General features: G+C 38.6%; 1 protein-coding gene across 10 annotated transcripts in view; it reads right to left on the bottom strand.

Moving 5' to 3' along the window:
* LOC134659248 (heterogeneous nuclear ribonucleoprotein R-like) overlaps nt 1-20,030 on the bottom strand; it is a 41,049-nt gene that overhangs the window by 1,971 nt on the left and 19,048 nt on the right. For 2 of the 10 annotated variants that reach the window (XM_063514911.1, XM_063514895.1), the window contains 9 exons: nt 18,066-18,201; nt 16,948-17,081; nt 16,660-16,731; nt 16,281-16,430; nt 15,528-15,673; nt 14,374-14,468; nt 11,395-11,537; nt 10,486-10,545; nt 7,230-7,380 (listed from right to left, as the gene is read on the bottom strand). In XM_063514911.1, the coding sequence (XP_063370981.1) occupies nt 7,230-7,380; nt 10,486-10,545; nt 11,395-11,537; nt 14,374-14,468; nt 15,528-15,673; nt 16,281-16,430; nt 16,660-16,731; nt 16,948-17,081; nt 18,066-18,201 (1,087 nt within the window). Of the gene's footprint in view, nt 1-3,621; nt 3,668-7,229; nt 7,381-10,485; nt 10,590-11,394; nt 11,538-14,373; nt 14,469-15,527; nt 15,674-16,280; nt 16,431-16,659; nt 16,732-16,947; nt 17,082-17,728; nt 17,865-18,065; nt 18,202-20,030 lie in introns of those variants that run through there. The other 8 variants (XM_063514936.1, XM_063514903.1, XM_063514919.1 and 5 more) reach the window with 8 other exon arrangements.

Genomic DNA, 20,030 nt, shown 5'->3' with positions numbered 1-20,030 from the left:
AATTAGGGAACACCCATGTTTATAGATACAGGAAAAAGGAACAAGGTAGAGGTACCGGGTACATGGCTTGAATAAAGCCAAGGGTCTTCCACAAACTTATTGGACTCAAGTTGGTCATTAAAATAATGCTGAAGAAAATATAAACTAAATTTATATGAAAACACCTATTCCCATCTCTGCCCAGCGGGGACAAATGAGAATACACTTTAACTATGCATAAAAATTCATTAAATCATAATTTCAGAAGTGTCATAACATCACCGATCAACAAGAAGCTATTTTACGAAATTCAACTCCTAAAAAGAGTAAAAAGGGGTACATTGTTGCAGAGGAAACAAGTCAAAGTCGGTTTTTTAATTTAATTTACAACTAATGGAATAAATCAGCGTCTTCGTGACACTTTACGGCTCGGCCACGACATTGAGCGATTTGCGACGGCGGCAGCGACAACCATAGGTGGGAAGGAAAGGTCCGATCGCTGCGTCTCGCTCCAACCTATGGTAATCGCTGCCGCCGTCGCAAGTCGCTCAATGTCGTGGCCGAGCCGTTAAAGTCAGTAAAATGATCTAGATTTGTAATTATGCACATTCATTATTATGCCGATTTAATGCTATGTCAATTAGGGAACACCCATGTTTATAGATACAGGAAAAAGGAACAAGGTAGAGGTACCGGGTACATGGCTTGAATAAAGCCAAGGGTCTTCCACAAACTTATTGGACTCAAGTTGGTCATTAAAATAATGCTGAAGAAAATATAAACTAATTCAGTAACATATAAATGCAGAGTTTTATGATATACCATAAGAATATCAAAGGATCAAAAACATTGTGACAATGACAATAATGGACTCATCACTCGATTTTTTTTAGTTTGTGGTAGCCCTTTGGATACTTGCATAAAGAAACTGATTTACTTTTATAATGCCAACCATAAACGACTGAATTAAACGCGAAGTTCTTTGAACTTTGGTATCTTTTTATCCATTCCATTCGTTAGTTTTTTTCATATTTGTTTCTCATTCTTATGATTCCTCACAGGTCCTATATTTGTTATGTTACATTTTCCTCAAAATCACAGCCATTTTGATATTTGAATAGTGCAGTTTTCGCCTCATTCACTATATTAATTAGTCAATGTCTGCTTTTGTGGTAACATTCGTCGTTTATCAATTAGGTATCTGCATTATTTCTCGTCTCATTACAATTCTTGACACATTTACCTTCTCTTCCTTATATGGGGTAAGAACAACACGATAAATACTTAGGTCATACTGAAAGTTTCTATACCTAGTCTCAAAAACTGTTTTCCATTTGTCTTCAGGCATTTTTTGTATAAACATTCGGACCCTCAGTGGTTTATTTGTATGGAGGTTGGGGGTAAGTATCTATTTAGATTCACGTTAACTGATCTGTAGACTACTGACTGACATGTAGGAGTTTATTACTTGACTCGTTTGCATACCTAAGGTTATATGAATCTACTGACTGATATATCACTTATTTATATCAGTCATATACGCGATTTAAATTACTTTTAGCACTGCGATTTTATTTAAAGCGTCGCTGTTTAAAAACGTCCTTCTCGAGAGATGTGAAAGTATCTATGTACCTAAATTATCAATTATCATATACCCTCTGAGATGCGTTCAAAAACCGCATATTACGGCAAGCATCAACAAACAATTTTGTTAGAAAAAAATCTTATCTGCGAAAATATTACTAGAGTTACTACCAAACTTCTATGAAATTATGACGAATAAACACTTGCACTGCGTGTGCTATCAAAATCGTTGCAGACGTATCTTGGTCCAACTCTACTGCGTAATAATAACGACGTAATCGATTTAATAATAACATTCCTAAATATCTGAAAAACAAAATCTGAAAAATAAAAATTGATTTCAGTTGTAGTAGATACTATCAGACAAGAGGACCTTTTTAACGAGTGTAATCAAATGCCATGTCATGCGGTTCCACAACCCACAACACATCATACGAGTACATAGCATATAATATGTTTGTAGATAAAACAAGTAAGTATGTAACTGTATAGTTATAAATAGGCATTAGACACTCGACTCTTCTGATTCGGTTCGGTCAATGATGTCTAATTCCCCGAATGTCTAGTCGAGTTACGTCAATTCCCCGAATGTCTAGTCGCCATACGTCCATTTACTGAAACGACTAGTGTCTACAAGCCTAATTCCCCGAATGTCTAGTCGTCATACGTTAATTACTTTTTAGTCGTTCGCTATTAGTCTACATCGCAAACGGGATAGAACGCAAAATGACCACATTATTTTTTCCGTTTTATCTTAAACTTAAAAAAACTTTATAGCGATGTCGACGGAGCCCCGCTTACGCGGGGATCCTATTCTGTGCTATTTGGCCTTCGACCATTTGAAGAAACCTAACGAACCTAACCACCTATATCAAATGTGGTGATATAAAAAGTGGTCATTTGGCATTGGAACTAGACATTCGGGGAAATAGACACTCGTGGAACTAGACGATCAGGAAAATAGACATACGTGGAAATAGACAATCAGGGAAATAGACATTCGTGGAAAACAGACATTATGGGAATTAGACATCATGGACCGAACCGGTCTGATTCGTATTTTAATGCTTTTCATTATACATATATAAGTAACTTGAACTACTATTAACACGACAAATTACACGGAATAAATTTATAAAAACGCTCGATATACCTACATACAATTTGCAAACTGCCACCATTCCGACAATGCATTTCACACCCAAATAAATTGTACCTCATAAAAAAAACCGGTCAAGTGCGAGTCGGACTCGCGTTCCAAGGGTTCCGTACATTAAGTCCGACTCAGGCTTGACTGCACATTTCCAATAGGTTTTCCTGTCATCTATAGGTAAAGAACTAAATCGTGTATTTTTTTCAAAATTTTAGACCCAGTAGTTTCGGAGATAAGGGCCTATTTTCTTGAATAACTGCTAAACTATTCATCCTAAAATTATAAAAAAAATATATTTGAGATCCTTACAATGAGCTCTTTCATTTGATATGTAACACGATATAGTTTGAAAAACTTTATTTTTTAATTTTCTCATTTACCCCCAAAAATTGCCTCCATATTTAATTATTTTTTTTAAGTTACACGTCCATCTTCACAAACTTACATATGTGTGCCAAATTTCAACTTAATTGGTCAAGTAGTTTCGGAGAAAATAGGCTGTTAACAGACGGATGGACAGACAGACGAGTGATCCTATTAGGTTTCCGTTTTTTCCTTTTGAGGTAAAATAGACAAAAAATATATATTTTCAAACAATTTTTCAGTATAACCCAAGTATACCTAGAACTGAGCGAGAAATGCAAGATTTGAACAACAAATATGGCTAAGTACCTACATAATTACTTGATATTTAGCACCAAACGAACAAGACGAAAATGTAATATTATAGGTAAGGAAAAAGCTTTCCTATAACAGCCCTTCAGGCTTCAGGCATTCATACAAGGTTTAAAATAAAACTTTTAAGAAAATGCTGTGACGAATACGGCTAATTCTAGTAAGAATCAATCAGGAATCCAGTTTCCTTATGCAAGCACTGGGGAGAGGAAACAGGAAGGGATAGTTACCAAGGTATAAGCTATGATCCGGATTACACGCAAACCATCAAACATGCTGAAATAAAACGGAAATATTTAGGGTATGGAAGTATAGGCTTTGGTGGTTGACCGAGAGAGGAGTCCAATGTTGCCAGGTTCAATTTAGAATTTTGTCTTAACTATAATATAAAATTAGGGACCCCTCAGAAAAAAAATTACACAAGGTTTGTATTCCAAATGTTGGTAGAGGGGTGTAGTTTTTAAAAACTAAAAACACTTAAAATGTAACTTAAATAATTTCAATTTGTAATTTGAAAACTTATTTTTCACACTTATTTTTGTGGCATTTGTAGATAGGTACCACAAGTTTTTATGGTACCTAAAGCAGGTTTTAGATACTGTTACTCAAGTGTCTTGATAAGCTGTAACTGCGCCTTTCGTATCATAAAATAAAAATAAAAATTATAATTTAGAAAATTCATTCGACAGAGCATTGACGTGTATGTATAGATATTGTATAAAAGGCATTGATATAGAATAAAGAACTGGATACCCAATCAGCCGCAAAAAATGGCCCCACAAAAGTAACGTTGAAACAGATCACGCGTTACTTTTTCGTTTAGTCTTGTTTGAAACGCTCAAATGTGAAGTTGTCAACAATTACGAAATGTGCCGTTAAAATATGTAAAAATAACAATGATAAAACAAGGAAAAAGGATGGAATGTATTTCTTTCGGTTAGTTCTTTGGATAGCATTACATAATTTATGTAATCTGGTGGTAATTTTATGGTTTTGAATAAATTAATTTGTTAGTACCAAAGAAGGGATGTCAAGGAACAAAAATCTAATGAGTCGATGTGAGGTCAATATTTATTTTTATTTTTATATGGAATTCGTAAGGAATAATATTATGTTTAAATTCAAGATTTCCAAGAAAACCTATGCGACATGTAAAGTGGACTGCTATTTAATTATAGCAAGAGATAGGGGTGATGCAGTTTTAAACAAAGCAAAACGGCACTTGTGTGATCGGCCCATTTCCCTGTTTCCGACAACCAATAAGGGCTTATATCGACTAACTGTAAATGCTAAACCTGTCTGAACACAGTGACAACCACAGGATTTTTTTTGGTTATTTCCACCAACTCGCTTTGGTGGTAACTAGTGGGAATTATTTTTCCCAGTAGTTACCAGTGGTAAAAGGTGGGAAAAAAAAATCCTAGTAGTTACCACTGATATCAACTTGGTGGTAACTAGTGGGAACAACCCGATTTTTTTCATAAAGTATGGACTTTATAAAAAAAAATCCAATCAGTACCTAAATGTCCCCGTGCATGTGCGATGAGTAAATGTAGATCTAAAATACATAGTTATTTTATTTAATAAGTTGAATTTATTTCAAGGAAATTAGTATTTAAAGACGTATACTTACTTATTAAAAATTTAATTTGTTTGAATTTGAACCACGAATTAATTTTATTTAACCTTTTGGCCGCCGGACCTAGTACGCAAAGACGCTCACTCACACGCCAGAGCAAATTTTAAGTAAACAACTAATAAAAAGTTTAGGGATTGCAAATAGTGATATCGATATTTACAATTTATGGTAAAAATCTTCTCAATTTGGCTTCGTTCTTATCCAACTTTAATTTATTTCGAAAATGCCAAAAATTAACATATTTTTTACACACGACAATGTTAAAAATAAAGGTCTTTATCATTAAAAACAAACACTAAACAATATCGATTCATGACGTAATATCACCGCACTAGGCTGTACAAGAAGTCGTTTATACAAGACAACGGCGCGCATGGACTGTCCGCAGTGCAGACCGACAAGGACTGTTTCCGCGCGGATTAAGTAATAATAGTCTCTAGGTCAACGGCGTAAGCGCTTGTCGGTACGTAAACTTTATAAGCGTAACGTTAGAGCCGCGCATCGTGCGTCGATAATATAAATGTAAGTACCAGAACTGCATTGGGGAAAATTGCACGTAGGTTAATTGAATTATCAATGAGTGAAGAACAATAATATTGGAAAAGGGTGGGGATCGGAAATGTTCGTGAATGCATGTTTCACATTCGACATGTTCCTTAGATGAGCTTCTCAGTTCCCGTATTACATCCTCCCTACCATGACAATTTTTCGTCAATTTCAAATATATAACATTCTCATAGTTAGGCGACACTGACTATACAAGTCTATAGTCCTAGCGTCCGCCTGTACCATTCTTGTGCGAAGCGGTCACTGCAGGGTATCACTCCCCACTACACTATCATCTTAAAATGAATCTTTTGTTCTGCAAATGTACCACAAGGACAGATTTACTTGTCTGGCTCTACTATCAACAGCTGAAGAAGCTCCCTGAACTTCAGCTATAGTTAATGCCTGTCTCTCTCGTCTCGTTTTACGTATTTACCACCAATTGGCATTTAACAAGTGTTCAAATGCTTAAATAAAACCAGATTTGCGACTTGATATTTATTTTGAATATTCTCATATCGAGTTAACATTCCCATCCCTAGATGTCTTGTATACAAGACAACGGCGACGAGGAACAAGAAAAACGTTGAAATATGGAGCAATTTTTTTGAGAGCCTTATTATAAAAGACTGGATTTCTATAGCTGCAATAAATGCAATTTATTTTTTAAACAAGGACCTAAATCATTAACATGAGTGTAAGAAATATATAATTGATACTTTTTCCACATTTACTGAGCGGTTGAATTTTTGTCTTGTATACAAGACAGCGGCGCCTGTGTATCGTTCTATCGTTGTCTTGTATACATGCCAACGGCGGTCAAAGGGTTAAACTCCCGATTAAATTAAATTTGTTTTATTTATTACTTCAGTTGGTTTTTCTGTACAGTTATTACTGTACAGAAAAACCACCTATCGCCTATTCAAGTGTACCAAAGTGACTCCATTCGTTCATTATTCTCGTTTGACGTTGCTTGACGTAAATACGTTACGTTTAGTGCCATCGGACTAAATTTTTTAACAGTGTTGGTACTTATGTATGCAAATTTGACACTTAATGCTTACGACATTAAGCTCTTTTCTGTACGAAACATTTATCTTGACTCAAAATTTACGTAAGCGTTTTTATCATCAATGCAAATGGTGCGAAACGTCATTGGGATCCACATTTCTTGACGTTTTTGTTCTGCTTTGTGTGTCTATTTCTTTTATATTAAGTCAGTGATAAAAGGCATCTCATCTCAATACTCTATATTTAATGCTCATTTAGATAAGTAGTAGGTACAAACAGGTGGCCCTTATGGCTTTTGTAATAAGGTTTACGAACTGTCAATTAACAGTGTGGGCGATGGTACTCTTAAAATACCCCTAATAATGCTAGGAAGCCGATTTTTGATTGATGATATTAATAATATTACATAGTTTGATTGAAAAAAATTAACAGTGTCGAACCAACATTTAGTTTTCTAGCATTCTAAATAAGAATAGAATTAGTAGCTAGTAAGCGACACTGGTAAAATGCTTCTGCAAGGTGTTGTTTGATGGTGTGATGGCGTCACGATTAGTTTGCCTCCTACCTACATCATGCAGCAAGTGCAGGGCGAACAAGTGGGGTGCATGTAGTTATGTAGTGATGACTAGATATTTGACTAACCTGGTAAACTTGGCTTGGCGCGCGGGTTGCCACGGGTGGCGCTGGGCGTGTGCCGGCCACGTGCGCCGCGTCGGGCACCACCACGGGGCCCAGCCGCGCCCGCCGGCCCGCGCCGCGCCCATCGCCCGCCCGTCCCACATGACCCAGCCCCCTGCGCACACACACCGCTCTTCAGACCACTCTACCACGACTGTTGACCGTATGTACGATCAGAGGACCGTAAGCATATATCTCCCTAACGATAGTCTGATCCCTACTCTTTCTGAAGCAGGTAAATCAGACTATCGTCAGAAATAAGACGGGTACAGCTTGGATTTTGATACTGCATTAATGAATAAACAGCAAGGTCTAAGTTGCACAACTGAGTTATATATAAGCAAAGTCAGCAACATCCACTTTTTACTAGGTAGGTACGGATATGGATGCTGATGTCTTCTTTATGGCTCAATTCTTAGATTCGAATGTTAACCGAACAACATTTCAATCCACAGCAGTAGTAATTTTTGTAATAAAGCTGTACGTGATTGAATGTTATTCGGTACCTAAGTTTAACGCTACAACAATCATCTACAGGCCGTTAAAGTTGCGTTCGCTCGCCAAATTTATAGAAACCATACCTACCTCTTAGATAATATTAAGTAATGTTCAATAAATATATACTATCAAGAAGCCTGGTTATTTATGCGTATCTAATGACAGTCACGATTATCACAAGCGTCTGCCAGTAATTTCGCCCAACAACGTTACGATTTACAAGTAGTTAAGCGTAGGTACATCGTGGATAATTAACTTTCTTTCTTTGTGCAAAATTTTAAGTAAATTTTCTCAGATGAACTTATCTGAAAATATATTTACAGAGAACAGTTTTAATAAAGTAATAACACTAATAACTCAGAATCACTCCACTTGTACCTATACCACTGATTGATAGAACTAAACTGCTCTAAAAAAAATAGGTTTTCGTGTCCATATATCGACCGCCGAAGCATAGCTGGTGGTAGAATTGGTAGATGCTTAGCGTTGCGATAAATGCTGTAATACGAGGGGAGGCTGAAATATTCGCAGCCTAAGCTAGAAAAACATAAAAATAAAAATAAACTATGCTACTTTTTTCCCCGCCTCTTTGGCAGTTTAAATATTGCCGCCATTATTAACGATTATTAACGATTAATAATTAACATTAACTTTAATATTCTCTTTCATTTTTTCTAAGGCCGCGAACTTTTCAGTCGCCCCTCGTATACATATATCAAAGAGGTATTCAATATCGCTTAACTTACGTAATTATTATACAGTCATGCAATTAAGGACACACATTATCTCAAAAATACCGACGAGTAACTTATTATTATGTGTATTACTTAAAATTGCCAACATTTTTAACGGTTCGGTCCATGATGTCTAATTCCCTAAATGTCTGTTTTCCACGAATGTCTATTTCCCTGATTGTCTATTTCCACGTATGTCTATTTTCCTGATCGTCTAGTTCCACGAGTGTCTATTTCCCCGAATGTCTAGTTCCAATGCCAAATTACCACTTTTTATATCACCACATTTGATATAGGTAGGTTAGGTTCGTTAGGTTTCTTCAAATGGCCGAAGGCCAAACAGCACAGAATTAGGAGCCCCGTAAGCGGGGCTCCGTCGACATCGCTATAAAGTTAAGATAAAACGGAAAAAATCATGTGGTCATTTTGCGATGTAGACTAATAGCGAATGACTAAAAAGTAATTGACGTATGACGACTAGACATTCGGGGAATTAGGCTTGTGGACACTAGTCGTTTCAGTAAATGGACGTATGGCGACTAGACATTCGGGGAACTGACGTAACTCGACTAGACATTCGGGGAATTAGACATCATGGACCGAACCGATTTGTAAGACTACGTATCAACATTCATACACATAACATAAACATGTTTATGAATTTCTTGAATATTCTGATTTATCTCCTAATGAGATTAAGGGGCGAGGACAAATGAGAATAGACAGAATAATTGTCAACGGTAGGAAATACCTAATCTAAAAGTATACCTAAACTATTATATCTACACCTATTTTTAACAAAAGTTTTGGGCGAAAACCGACCACATAGCTAATCAACATGCTAAATAAACAATAATGTCATTAAAAAGAGAAGCAATAACAGACGTCCAGAATATAGTAAGGCACTAGATTTTACCATTAGGTACATAAGAGAGCTCATACCCCAAATCAATAATATTAAGAGCCCCAAGGGCCACAACGCTTAATTAGTTCAAATAATTATGGAATTTTTACACGTTTTAATCAAGTGCAATTCGGCACCACTTTGAAAACAACTCTTATTTGGTTCCGTCAATCAAAAGAAAAATGTAGTATCTATGTATGTGATGCATACAGAGTTACTGCCTTCCAACTTTGAGTAGCAGTGTGGATAAGAGTTTTTTTCATAGTAGTACCGAAATGCCATGAATAATATCACACGGAAAGACTATTTGCGTAGGCAGACTCCAAGCAAAACTTTAAAAGGTTAAAATTAGTTGGATTGGATAGAAAAAAAATTACGAAACCATTTCTATTTTTTTTTCAATGCCCTTACCCTGGAAACCATAGCAGTATCATTTTAGTAGGTATAAAATAACTAGTGATATAGTTGAGGGATTTGGCATAATTTAAGCATAATTTTAAACAGATGTATATTTTCAGATTAATTGAAATAAAAGGTAAAAACCCGCGCAGTGATCCAATCTTCCATCGCAAGTTTCGCGCGACGAAACATACCTTTTGTTTCATTCTAATTTCAGGAAATTAGAGCTTTACACCCCCTCTAAAGAAAAGTTCATGTTCACGTTAAAAGTGCGGCTGTCGATTCTGTAGGATTACGCGCGCATATTTCAATATACGAGATATTTAGTATGGGGTAAAGGTACATAATTATGAATTTAATTAAAGTGACCATAATTAGATTTATTAATTCAAAATAGCCATTAATCAATAATACATAGAAGACATTTAAATTTGCGTATATTTTGCTTAACTTATTAATCTGAATGATAATGTTCCGTGAGAGAAAGCGGCTGATATACAGTGCGGCATAATAAAAAGAAACAATCAGGTAACTTATTGTACTTAATGCACTAGATAATAATGCAACGACATTCAACAGTGTAAATATACTGATATCAATATAGAAACTACATCAACGACTATGACTTTTCTAATCGAGTCTAAGAAACATCCACTAGTTTTATTTGTGTTGGTCTGTGGGGTACCTGAATGCCTCCGGTCAGATCGTAGTAAAGCGAGTTGGGCCCGAGCCCGAGTTCGTCGTCCTGGCATTTACCAAGCGGATCAGTAAGTCTTCTTAACATATTCTCTACCTCGTTGCAACAACGAGAAATTATTACAATGTTATTCGAGCATTCCAAGCACACATCATTCCTTAACAAAATAAATGGACGCACTATGTTTCTCACGTTGGACGTTAACAATATCACAAAAATTCTATTAACTGAGTACAACTTACTTATATCTTAAATATTAGATTAACGGCAAAAGAGAGACATAATAAGAGTTTGAAACAACCCAACCGTGGAAACAAATTGCGCATTAGCAGGAGAGTGATGGTAAAGCGACAAGCGTTTAGTGGGTTAGTTATAAAGCAAAGTACTAGGTGGGGAGTGACGAGCGTGGCGTTCGGGAGGCAGGTGCGGGACAGACAGGAGGGAGCGGGCAGATTAGTCGGAGTGGCCGCGGCCATGCAGACCTGGTGGTGAGATCGGCTGACCAGCCACCCCGCGCCCGTGCTACTACTTTTCCCGGCAAACAGTGACAAACCCGAGGCTGCGGTGCCCATCTCGAGTGGATGACGGCTGCATTGTATTCAAAACACAGATATTAGACTATTTTCCGAATACAATTCCACAGTCATACCCTCGAGCGAACAGGCGTTCCGGCCGCCGCAATGCAATCACCACCGTCAGGCCTACACACTACCGTCTTTACCGAGTCACTAACTCCATTCAAGGACGGGTTTAAACAAAAAAATAAAACAAGTAAAATAATAAGTAGATGAGAAAAATTTGGCAAATCAAAAATCGAAAGGTATAATAATAAATGAGTACAGCGACTAGTGACTAGTAATAAGAGTGATAACATTAGTGAGTGTGTGTGGGACCCACCGGTTGCGCTCTGTTGGGAGGCTGGCGTAGGGCGGACGGTTGCGGTGGCCCCGCGTAATCAAAATAGAACTCATCGTACCGGTAAAATGGCTCATTGTAGCCACCTCGGTAATCACCGTACCCGTAATAGTCGTAATCATAATCTATAAACACACAACACACGCCTTTTAGAGGCTAAGCTAAACTAACGCTAACTTATAATCTACCGTGTTGTCGGCCGCAAAGCGAGCCTCCACGACACTCGTACCGGGAAAAGATTAACATGCGAGACGGGACGCACACGGCGCGCCGACGACCCGCCGCCGGCGCGCCCTCTCACACGGGACACGCACCACATGCATCAACTTCTCTATCACAAAACCTTCATCAATGAACCCACAAACAAATTATTACTAGGTATAGCAACTCTGAATAGCTTGTTTGAATCTCCTCTACTCTGCAGGTGAACTATCCCACCACCAAAACCTTTATCAAAGCGCGTGAAACATGATAGGAGATCAAAAACCGTTGGTTTTCGTGAGTTATTTTAGATATCTATCTGCAAAAAGTTATCTGTAAAATGCGTTTCGAAAATTCGAAGCATGCACTGAGATTGTTAATTTTGTTATTACAAGTGAGTAAAATTTAATCACCTTTCCATCTAAGTCGTTTTAACCAGCCTAGTTTGCTTTCAGCATTTTTTTTTCGAAACCATGCATTGGTAATTCGATTCCATTCTTAGGCGTCAATAATATCTAGCCTAATTAATAGCGCAAGTTAATGAAACATATTTTAGGACGCAACCATACACCTTACTTAATACTGATGTGTTTAAAAGCAACACCCATAGGAGGATGGCAACATTAATCGTCAAATCTGGTGTTAAGTTGCGGCCAAGTTGTTAGTAGGACAATAGCAGTGTGCGAGTGTGTGCGTGGAGACCACACCGTGTACTTCTCACTAGTAAACTACCCGCCGCCGGTAAAATGGACAAGTTTCATTAAATTTTTTGTAGCAAAATTCAAGGTAAAGTAGGTAACAAATGCAGTTGTGTTATTCTAAGTAAACCCTCAAGGTATATCTAATTAATATGAAGATTTAAGCTAGTTATTAATTTAGTATTTGTACAGTTACTCTTATACCTCTGTATATATCTATTATATAAATAATTAATATGAATATTAATATAAGTACGTTTAATACATACATTTCACCAGCGGCGTAGTAGTCAAACTGTACGAGATTGTGTTATAGGATAGTTCGCGAGGCCAAAGAAGGAGCCAGGCCTTCCCTCGTTTGCCTCATCTCTTGCTAGGGGTGAGGGTGCTACACGCTAGACAGACTAGCCTCAGACCATAAAACGATTTTATAGCGAAATATTAGTTACGAACGTTATGAAAAGCTTGGTCACTTTCAGTCGGCCTCGCAATCTTCACTGTATAATTTATTCAATATATTTACATTTCGTAACACGTTAGCTGCCATGAACGTGACCAGATATACTGAGTTTATTATTTGTATGTGCTTTTAACGGTTGTGTCCCGTACACACGCGAAATTTATGTATTCATATTCAAAATTAACCATGTTGTATTATTTAGTCAAAAAAAAATTGGGTATCAGCCCCTAAATTACGAAAATAAATGTAAACAACACAACAAAGATGCAGTCTCGAAGGATAAAATAAAAAATATTAAAGATATCTTTTGTTATTTTAGTTTTTTTTTTGAAGTGTTGAATGGCAGCCAATGTGTTAAATGTCTTGAAACAACTAGTCATCTTAACGTCCGCCACCCACGATCTTTAGTCCAAAATTTGAATTCGACCAACACTTTTAAAATCGTAATCACATTCTGGACTAACCCTAAATAATATTTCACCGGCACCAATTTGGTAGATATAATCAATACAATTATCCTTTTAAAATATACTTATAGCTACCAAAGTTTAAAATTAATAGGTACATAGCAAAATAATCGTTTTTGTTTGTCCAGTCCATGTCTCAATTAGGAATTTGATGGTGTTAGTATATAAGTATAGAGTACTTACAGTTGCATCAAATCCTTATTGGATATAACTCATATAACACTATAAGTTAGAATGTACAAGTGTTGCTCGATCATCGGGAATAATCATGTCGATCATAAGGTATATCGGGAACGACATCTCAATGTGCTTAGCAAGCAATAGTAATGTGTATACATATATAAAGTAATTATGTGTGACATTGTAGTGACGTAGGACCTACATCGAGCAGTGATTCAGAACCAAGCCGCACATGAAGGAGATTTGTTTGCCTGCTGCAAAATATTAAAAAAAACCGGCCAAGTGTGAGTCGGACTCGCGCACGGAGGGTTCCGCACCATCAACAAAAAATAGAGCAAAACAAGCAAAAAAAACGGTCACCCATCCAAGTACTGACCCCGCCCGACGTTGCTTAACTTCGGTCAAAAATCACGTTTGTTGTATGGGAGCCCCACTTAAATCTTTATTTTATCCTGTTTTTAGTATTTGTTGTTATAGCGGCAACAGAAATACATCATCTGTGAAAATTTCAACTGTCTAGCTATCACGGTTCGTGAGATACAGCCTGGTGACAGACGGACGGACGGACGGACGGACGGACGGACAGCGGAGTCTTAGTAATAGGGTCCCGTTTTTACCCTTTGGGTACGGAACCCTAAAAACCGCAAGGGTGCGACTCTGCCTGTCATTTTTACCTAGTTGAGTGCGGAACGGAACCCTAAAAAGCAACAGAACTTTGAGCCAAATCGATATACTTCTTTAATAGATACTCGCCCCATTCCGAATTTATTGGCTCCTCTACACCATAGAGGCTTGAGACCAAAACGCGAGCTGGCTTTACTCGGGGGACACCCGGATGATACTGAGCTGGTATGCAGACAAAACTCCTACTAGTGCGATTTGGTCCTGTGAGCGTCACATGTGTCGGCAAGGAGTACAGTGGTGATGTAAAGTGTGTGTGTGTGTGGGTACTGACCGTAGTCGCCGCGGGAGCAGGGCGGGCGGGGTTGCGGCTGCGGCGTGCGGCCGCGCAGCGCGCCGTGTACCGGGGAGCAGCTGCACCAATCAAGTCTGACGTTACACACACATACACTAACTCGTTAGTACGGACATATAAATAAGTAAAGTAGGCACACTCTACGAGAACAAAGTTACATTTGATATCAAGAATGAATATCATTTTAATTGTGACCGATATTAAAATACCTATTAATTAATCATCTTATTCAATGAAATCAAAAAGCGCCAGCAATAATTCGGCGGTAAAAATGCCGTTGTTACGCTATTCAAGCTCTAAAATTCTAAAACTTAACAAGGATAACAAAAAACTACATACAATTTTCATATTTTTAATTTACAACATCAACCATAATAGAATACAAATCGACTTGCGCCTTAAGAATTCCAACTGTAAATAATAGTTATCGCATAGTCGATTAGAGTTGCATAGAGCTACCCAACCCGACCGATGTTTATTTATCTACACATGATGCAACAGCTGCCGCCGCTGCAATTGGAGGAGTAGATCGAAGGGCGGCGAAGGCCATGGCGTGGCTCCGCCCCGTGCCCTATGCTGCGTGGGAGTCGGCCCTATGAGACGCAGCGCCATGTTGACTCGGTAACCTATATTGCCAGATTTTTGGGAGCAGATACGAAACGTAAACCACGGAATACTCATAGCTAAGTTTTTCGAGAACTTTGTATCGATTACAAGATAAAAAAAAAAACTGTCTATTGTGTCTGTTAAAACCGTACCGTAGTCGGTAGGCACCTGACTACTTGTCAAAAATGGTAATGACGTGTGACGGTATTAGTCGAGAGTGGAAGCCCTAAACGACGGCGTTGCATGAACAAGAGATTTCCTTTGGCAGGATTGGTCCTTAGGACCCAAAGATGGATTTAAGAAGTGGAGCCACCGAGATTTTTGGCGCAGGTGCGGGGTGGGGGGGTTTTAACATCGTCGCAGGCAACTTACCCGCCACGGCAATGTGGCATATGCATCATGCGTCGCTCGCGCGCGCGTTAATCTACTCTTTCTCCTTGTCAGAGCGGAGGGCGGCTTGGCCAGAGACACGGCTCGTCCGTTTGTGGTCCTTACACGAATAAAGCCACGAATAGTAGCCAACTTACCCGCCGCGGCCGTGAATCATCTGCATCATGCGACGCTCGCGCGCGCGCAATATTTCTTCTTTTTTCTTCTTGTCGGAGGGCGGCTTGGCCAGCGACACCTCGAGCCGCGCGCCGCCGAATTCCTTGCCGTCCAGCTCTTGCATTGCCTTTGTGTAATTATAAGAGATTACAACTTAGTTTACAAAACTGTAATTAACTAGCAAAAAGTGGCCCTAGGACCACATTTTGGTTCTAGTAATGGGTGGGAACCACGTGGTACCTTTATGTACGAAACGTGAATAAAATACATCAATTTGGAGTGGGTGACCAATTAATAAAATCGGAAATAATAAACTGCGGTTGCATTCAAAGTATTGTTTCACATTCAATAACACAGGCCTATTAGCCTATTGCATAGGTGCCATAGGTATTAAAATAAAAGCTATTGGTGATTTTGTATATATATTCTAATGAATACTAGCTTCTATTTTATTATGCAATAGGCCCCAGATTTAGTTAACGCTACATTTGGCACCCAACGTGGTTCTCACTCATAGCCATAAATATAACGTATAAAGATTAACCGAAGCTATAGAAATTGATAGCCCATCAACGTTGGGCTCCTGATAAATAGCTCCTGCACACTCGTTCAATCGCTTTTTCTCATTACCCTTGCATTTTATTACTGAGCGATAATATGGATGGGCAGGTTAATGCGAGCCAGCTGATAAACTGACCAGAATCAACTTTGAATGAGTTCAAACTGTTGATTACCTTAACCGCGCAGTCTCGTTCCTCGAAGTGCACGAACGCATAATCCTTGATCTTCTTAACCCGTTCCACGGCTCCGAACCTCTCGAACTGCTCCTTTAGCGCCTCTTCCGTGATCTCCTGCGTCAGGTTCCGAACGTACAACACTTTCACCTGCACAACCAAATTATGAGTTAACAATTAAACCTTCCATACATTAACGGCTGAAGAGATTTATTGATTTCAATCTACACGTGTGTTTTAGAGTACTGTAATCAATTGAATCCGTGACGGTGAAAACTGTCGGCAATAAATACGCGTAGGTAGGCATTAAAAGTTTTTAAAATTTGGTATCTACTTACTAAGTAAAAATCTTATTTCGTTTAGGTATACTAATACTTACTTTACTCATAGTTTGCTCATCGGGCTCCTCTTGTGGGTCAGCCCAATCCACTATAATATCACAGCCCCATACCTGAACAAAAACATGTTTTACGGTAAATCAAAACAACTCTCTGAAGTAGAGTAACACAAAAAGCCATACGAAAAAAAAAATCAAAACAACGATAAAATTACACGCAAGAATAAGAAAATACCAACAAATATGGGACAATGTTTACTACCGCATAATGCTTATTTGCGTTTAGTATCGTGTAGTGTATAGTACTATAACAAAATAAATGATTCTCACCTTTATTCTACCAGTGCCCAGTCTGCGTTTAGCCAGGGACGCCGCTTTGTGAGACTCGTATTCCAAAAAACAAAATCCTCTATTTTTCTTCTTATCATCCGGCGAACTATATATAATAACTTCCACGAGTCCCGCTGCAACATACACAGTCAGTACAGACGTGAAGCGGGTAGCATCTATTACGCACTTCATAGGTACTCAACAAGCGGCCCTCGACCCTTATGCTTTAGGAGCATTCCTTTAACACTACCAATATTAAGCAAATCAAATGATATTCCAGGACAACATATACTGAAGAACTATTCTAGAGAACAACAGCAAGATTCTCCAGTCATTACAAGTGAGCATTCTCGATGCGGAAGCCAATCGTCGGGTTAACACTCCTTTTGCAACTACCGTCAAACGTCATTTGTTCTCAGTTTGCGTATACAATACATAATACATACATTTATCATTTTATTTGGTGAAGTTAACAATGAGTAGATCACAGTGCGTCCTGCTCGCCTGACCGGCGAGCTTACCCGATAAATAAAGTACAAGTAGCACAGACGGTAAAGATACACCGCGTCGTTAAAGATAGACCGCGGGCATTGCTTTAGGTAAGATTTGATCGCATCAAGTGGGCAGGAGCAGCTCTATAGAGGCCTCGGTTGGGCTCGGACGCCCGCCGGTCAGGCCTCGCGACTGAGAACAAACGGCGGCGAGAGCGCCGCGGCCGGCGCGCCCGCCGCCCCACAACCAGATCTGAATAGCACTTATTATGAATTCGACAAGGACTTACGTGCGTGCCTAGTAAACTCCTCAAACAAATCGTCCCGATCTCGATTCTTAGGGATATTTCCCACGAATAAACGGTGATTGTTAAAGGAAACCGTAACGCCAATCTTTTTCCCCTTTCGAATTTCATAATCATTCAGCTGCAAGAACAATTCGAGGAGAATAGCCAATGACCGGGTAGTGATGGCACTGCGCCCGGGCAATGACTGGAGACTGGAGACGGGAGGGACGGGACGTGCGGGAGCAGGCACAAGCGGCAAGCGTCCAAGGTCCACACCAAGCCCCGACCCACGCACTCAACCCAACTCTATAACTCTTTAATCATTCGAGTGACACTTTACCTGTTAATTTACCAAACTCTTCCAGTATCTCCTCTTTGCCTTTAGACTTGGGAATGTTGCCGACGAAAAGTCGCAGATTCGGTACGCTAACCTTAATTCTCAGAGTCTTCCCAGGTTTTATTTCGTGATTATCGAGCTGTGGGAAAAATAACAAGGGAACAATTTTGAAAAACGGTCAAATTTTGGTATCGGGCGGGCCGAGTGTTCGCCGTCGGTCGGTCGCCTCCGGAGATGAGGATGAATTTTGTACACGCGCGACGTGCGATGACGGTTAGAGCCAATCGTGATGAGTTAACTGACGATGATAAGCCGAAAGTGTTGTACTGAGCAAAGAGGAGAGCCTGAGATACATGACATTCTCAGTCGGAGAACGTTTTTAAGCCAATTCAAATAGTTAACCCTGTGAAGTGGACCGTTTGAGTGAAAATAAAAAAAGCGAGTACAGGTGTGATGGTAACAAAAAATAAATTAAAGCAACTTAAAACTGAACGAGGTGCACGGTAAAGAACGGGATGATATCTCAGGACAAGCGAGGCTAGATCAGTTTATAGGTGTTATATTGCACATTTACACAATTCAGTGATTATATAGACGCGGCGGCCACTTGCATTGATACGATACTGTTTAGGTATTTAGTTTGAATGTGACAGATGGTAATCCATTTGGTTTTGTACCTTTTATGCTTATTGTTAAAATCGAAAAGACTATTTCGGTAATATTTTGCTACTAATTATTATTGCAACTGGCCGCCGTCAATGGGATATTAATGACATGCTTTCAATGATAGAAGAAGCTTAATCTAAAACTGCCAAGTGTCTGTGAATATAATCGACAGGCAAATGATCGAGACTTGCAAAAATACTGGCAGATGGAACACTAGTAGTCTTGCAAGTGACGCCCGGCTCGGCGGCCTCAGCTGCGCGGCTCGAACCAGAAGCCTTGTCAGTGGGTATACTAAGCTGTATCTAACATAAAAATAAGTGGAACTAAAAATTGCCAATTGCTATCAGTCTGCAATATATTCTTTAGATTTCCCGATGTCGTGAGCTTCAAGTAGTGTTGGTTAAGACTCGAGTCCTTCGAGTCCTCTAAGACTCAACCCAGTTTTTTATTAGACTTACTATTAAGTCGAATCGCAAATAGAGTTTTATTCGAGTTAATGAAATTTAGACTTGAAAGACTCGAGTCACCAACAATCAGGTTGTTAACTCATTCAACAAGAAAATTGTGACTTGTTTTTGCATTTGAAACCATTTTTTTTTAATACATTGGTGCCTATCGACAATTTTTATTTAGGGTTGTTCCATTAATTAATTGCGAGATGATTTTACTTTAATTCTACTTTTGCAATACCTACATTTTCATTTTTTGTTAAATTTGGATGCCACTGTTTCTTAATTATTAGTTGAAATTAAGATCATAACTAGTTCTATAAACAAATTATTCTATAAAACAGCGACTGTACATGACGAATAAGGTTCAATTTACAATAACACGTGTCGGGTATCGATGGGAATTTGAAAAGAGTGCCTGTTTTGCCAACCAATGGAATCAATTGTCAAATGTGAACCTATAGCATATACAATAAAAACACTAATTATATGCATTTGTCACTGTTGCCGTCTCATTTAACTACATAGTTATTTTGTATCAGGAGCAACACGGCTGAACAAAAAATACGATAAATAATTTAACCGTCACGTAAAAAAATCACCCCACATATATTTTCTAACTACATATAGCACATTTCTATGTATCCCGCATTTGATAAGGCCACTGCTTCCAGCCGGGGGGCACATTGGAGGATATACAAGGAACGCGAGGCCGCCAAGCCGGTATGTGCAGTGATTTTACTATCTTTCAAGGATTATACTTAAACAATCGGCGAGTCACCTGCAAAGTAGACGTCAAATTAGAATAAATTTTGTTTCAGATTTACATTTCACCAATCACAGTTTTAAGGTA

Source organism: Cydia amplana, chromosome 2, assembly GCF_948474715.1.
Source record: "Cydia amplana chromosome 2, ilCydAmpl1.1, whole genome shotgun sequence".
Classification (NCBI taxonomy): domain Eukaryota; kingdom Metazoa; phylum Arthropoda; class Insecta; order Lepidoptera; family Tortricidae; genus Cydia; species Cydia amplana.
The sequence above is the reverse complement of the archived record's forward strand: the minus strand, read 5'-3'. Positions and strand labels throughout refer to the sequence as shown.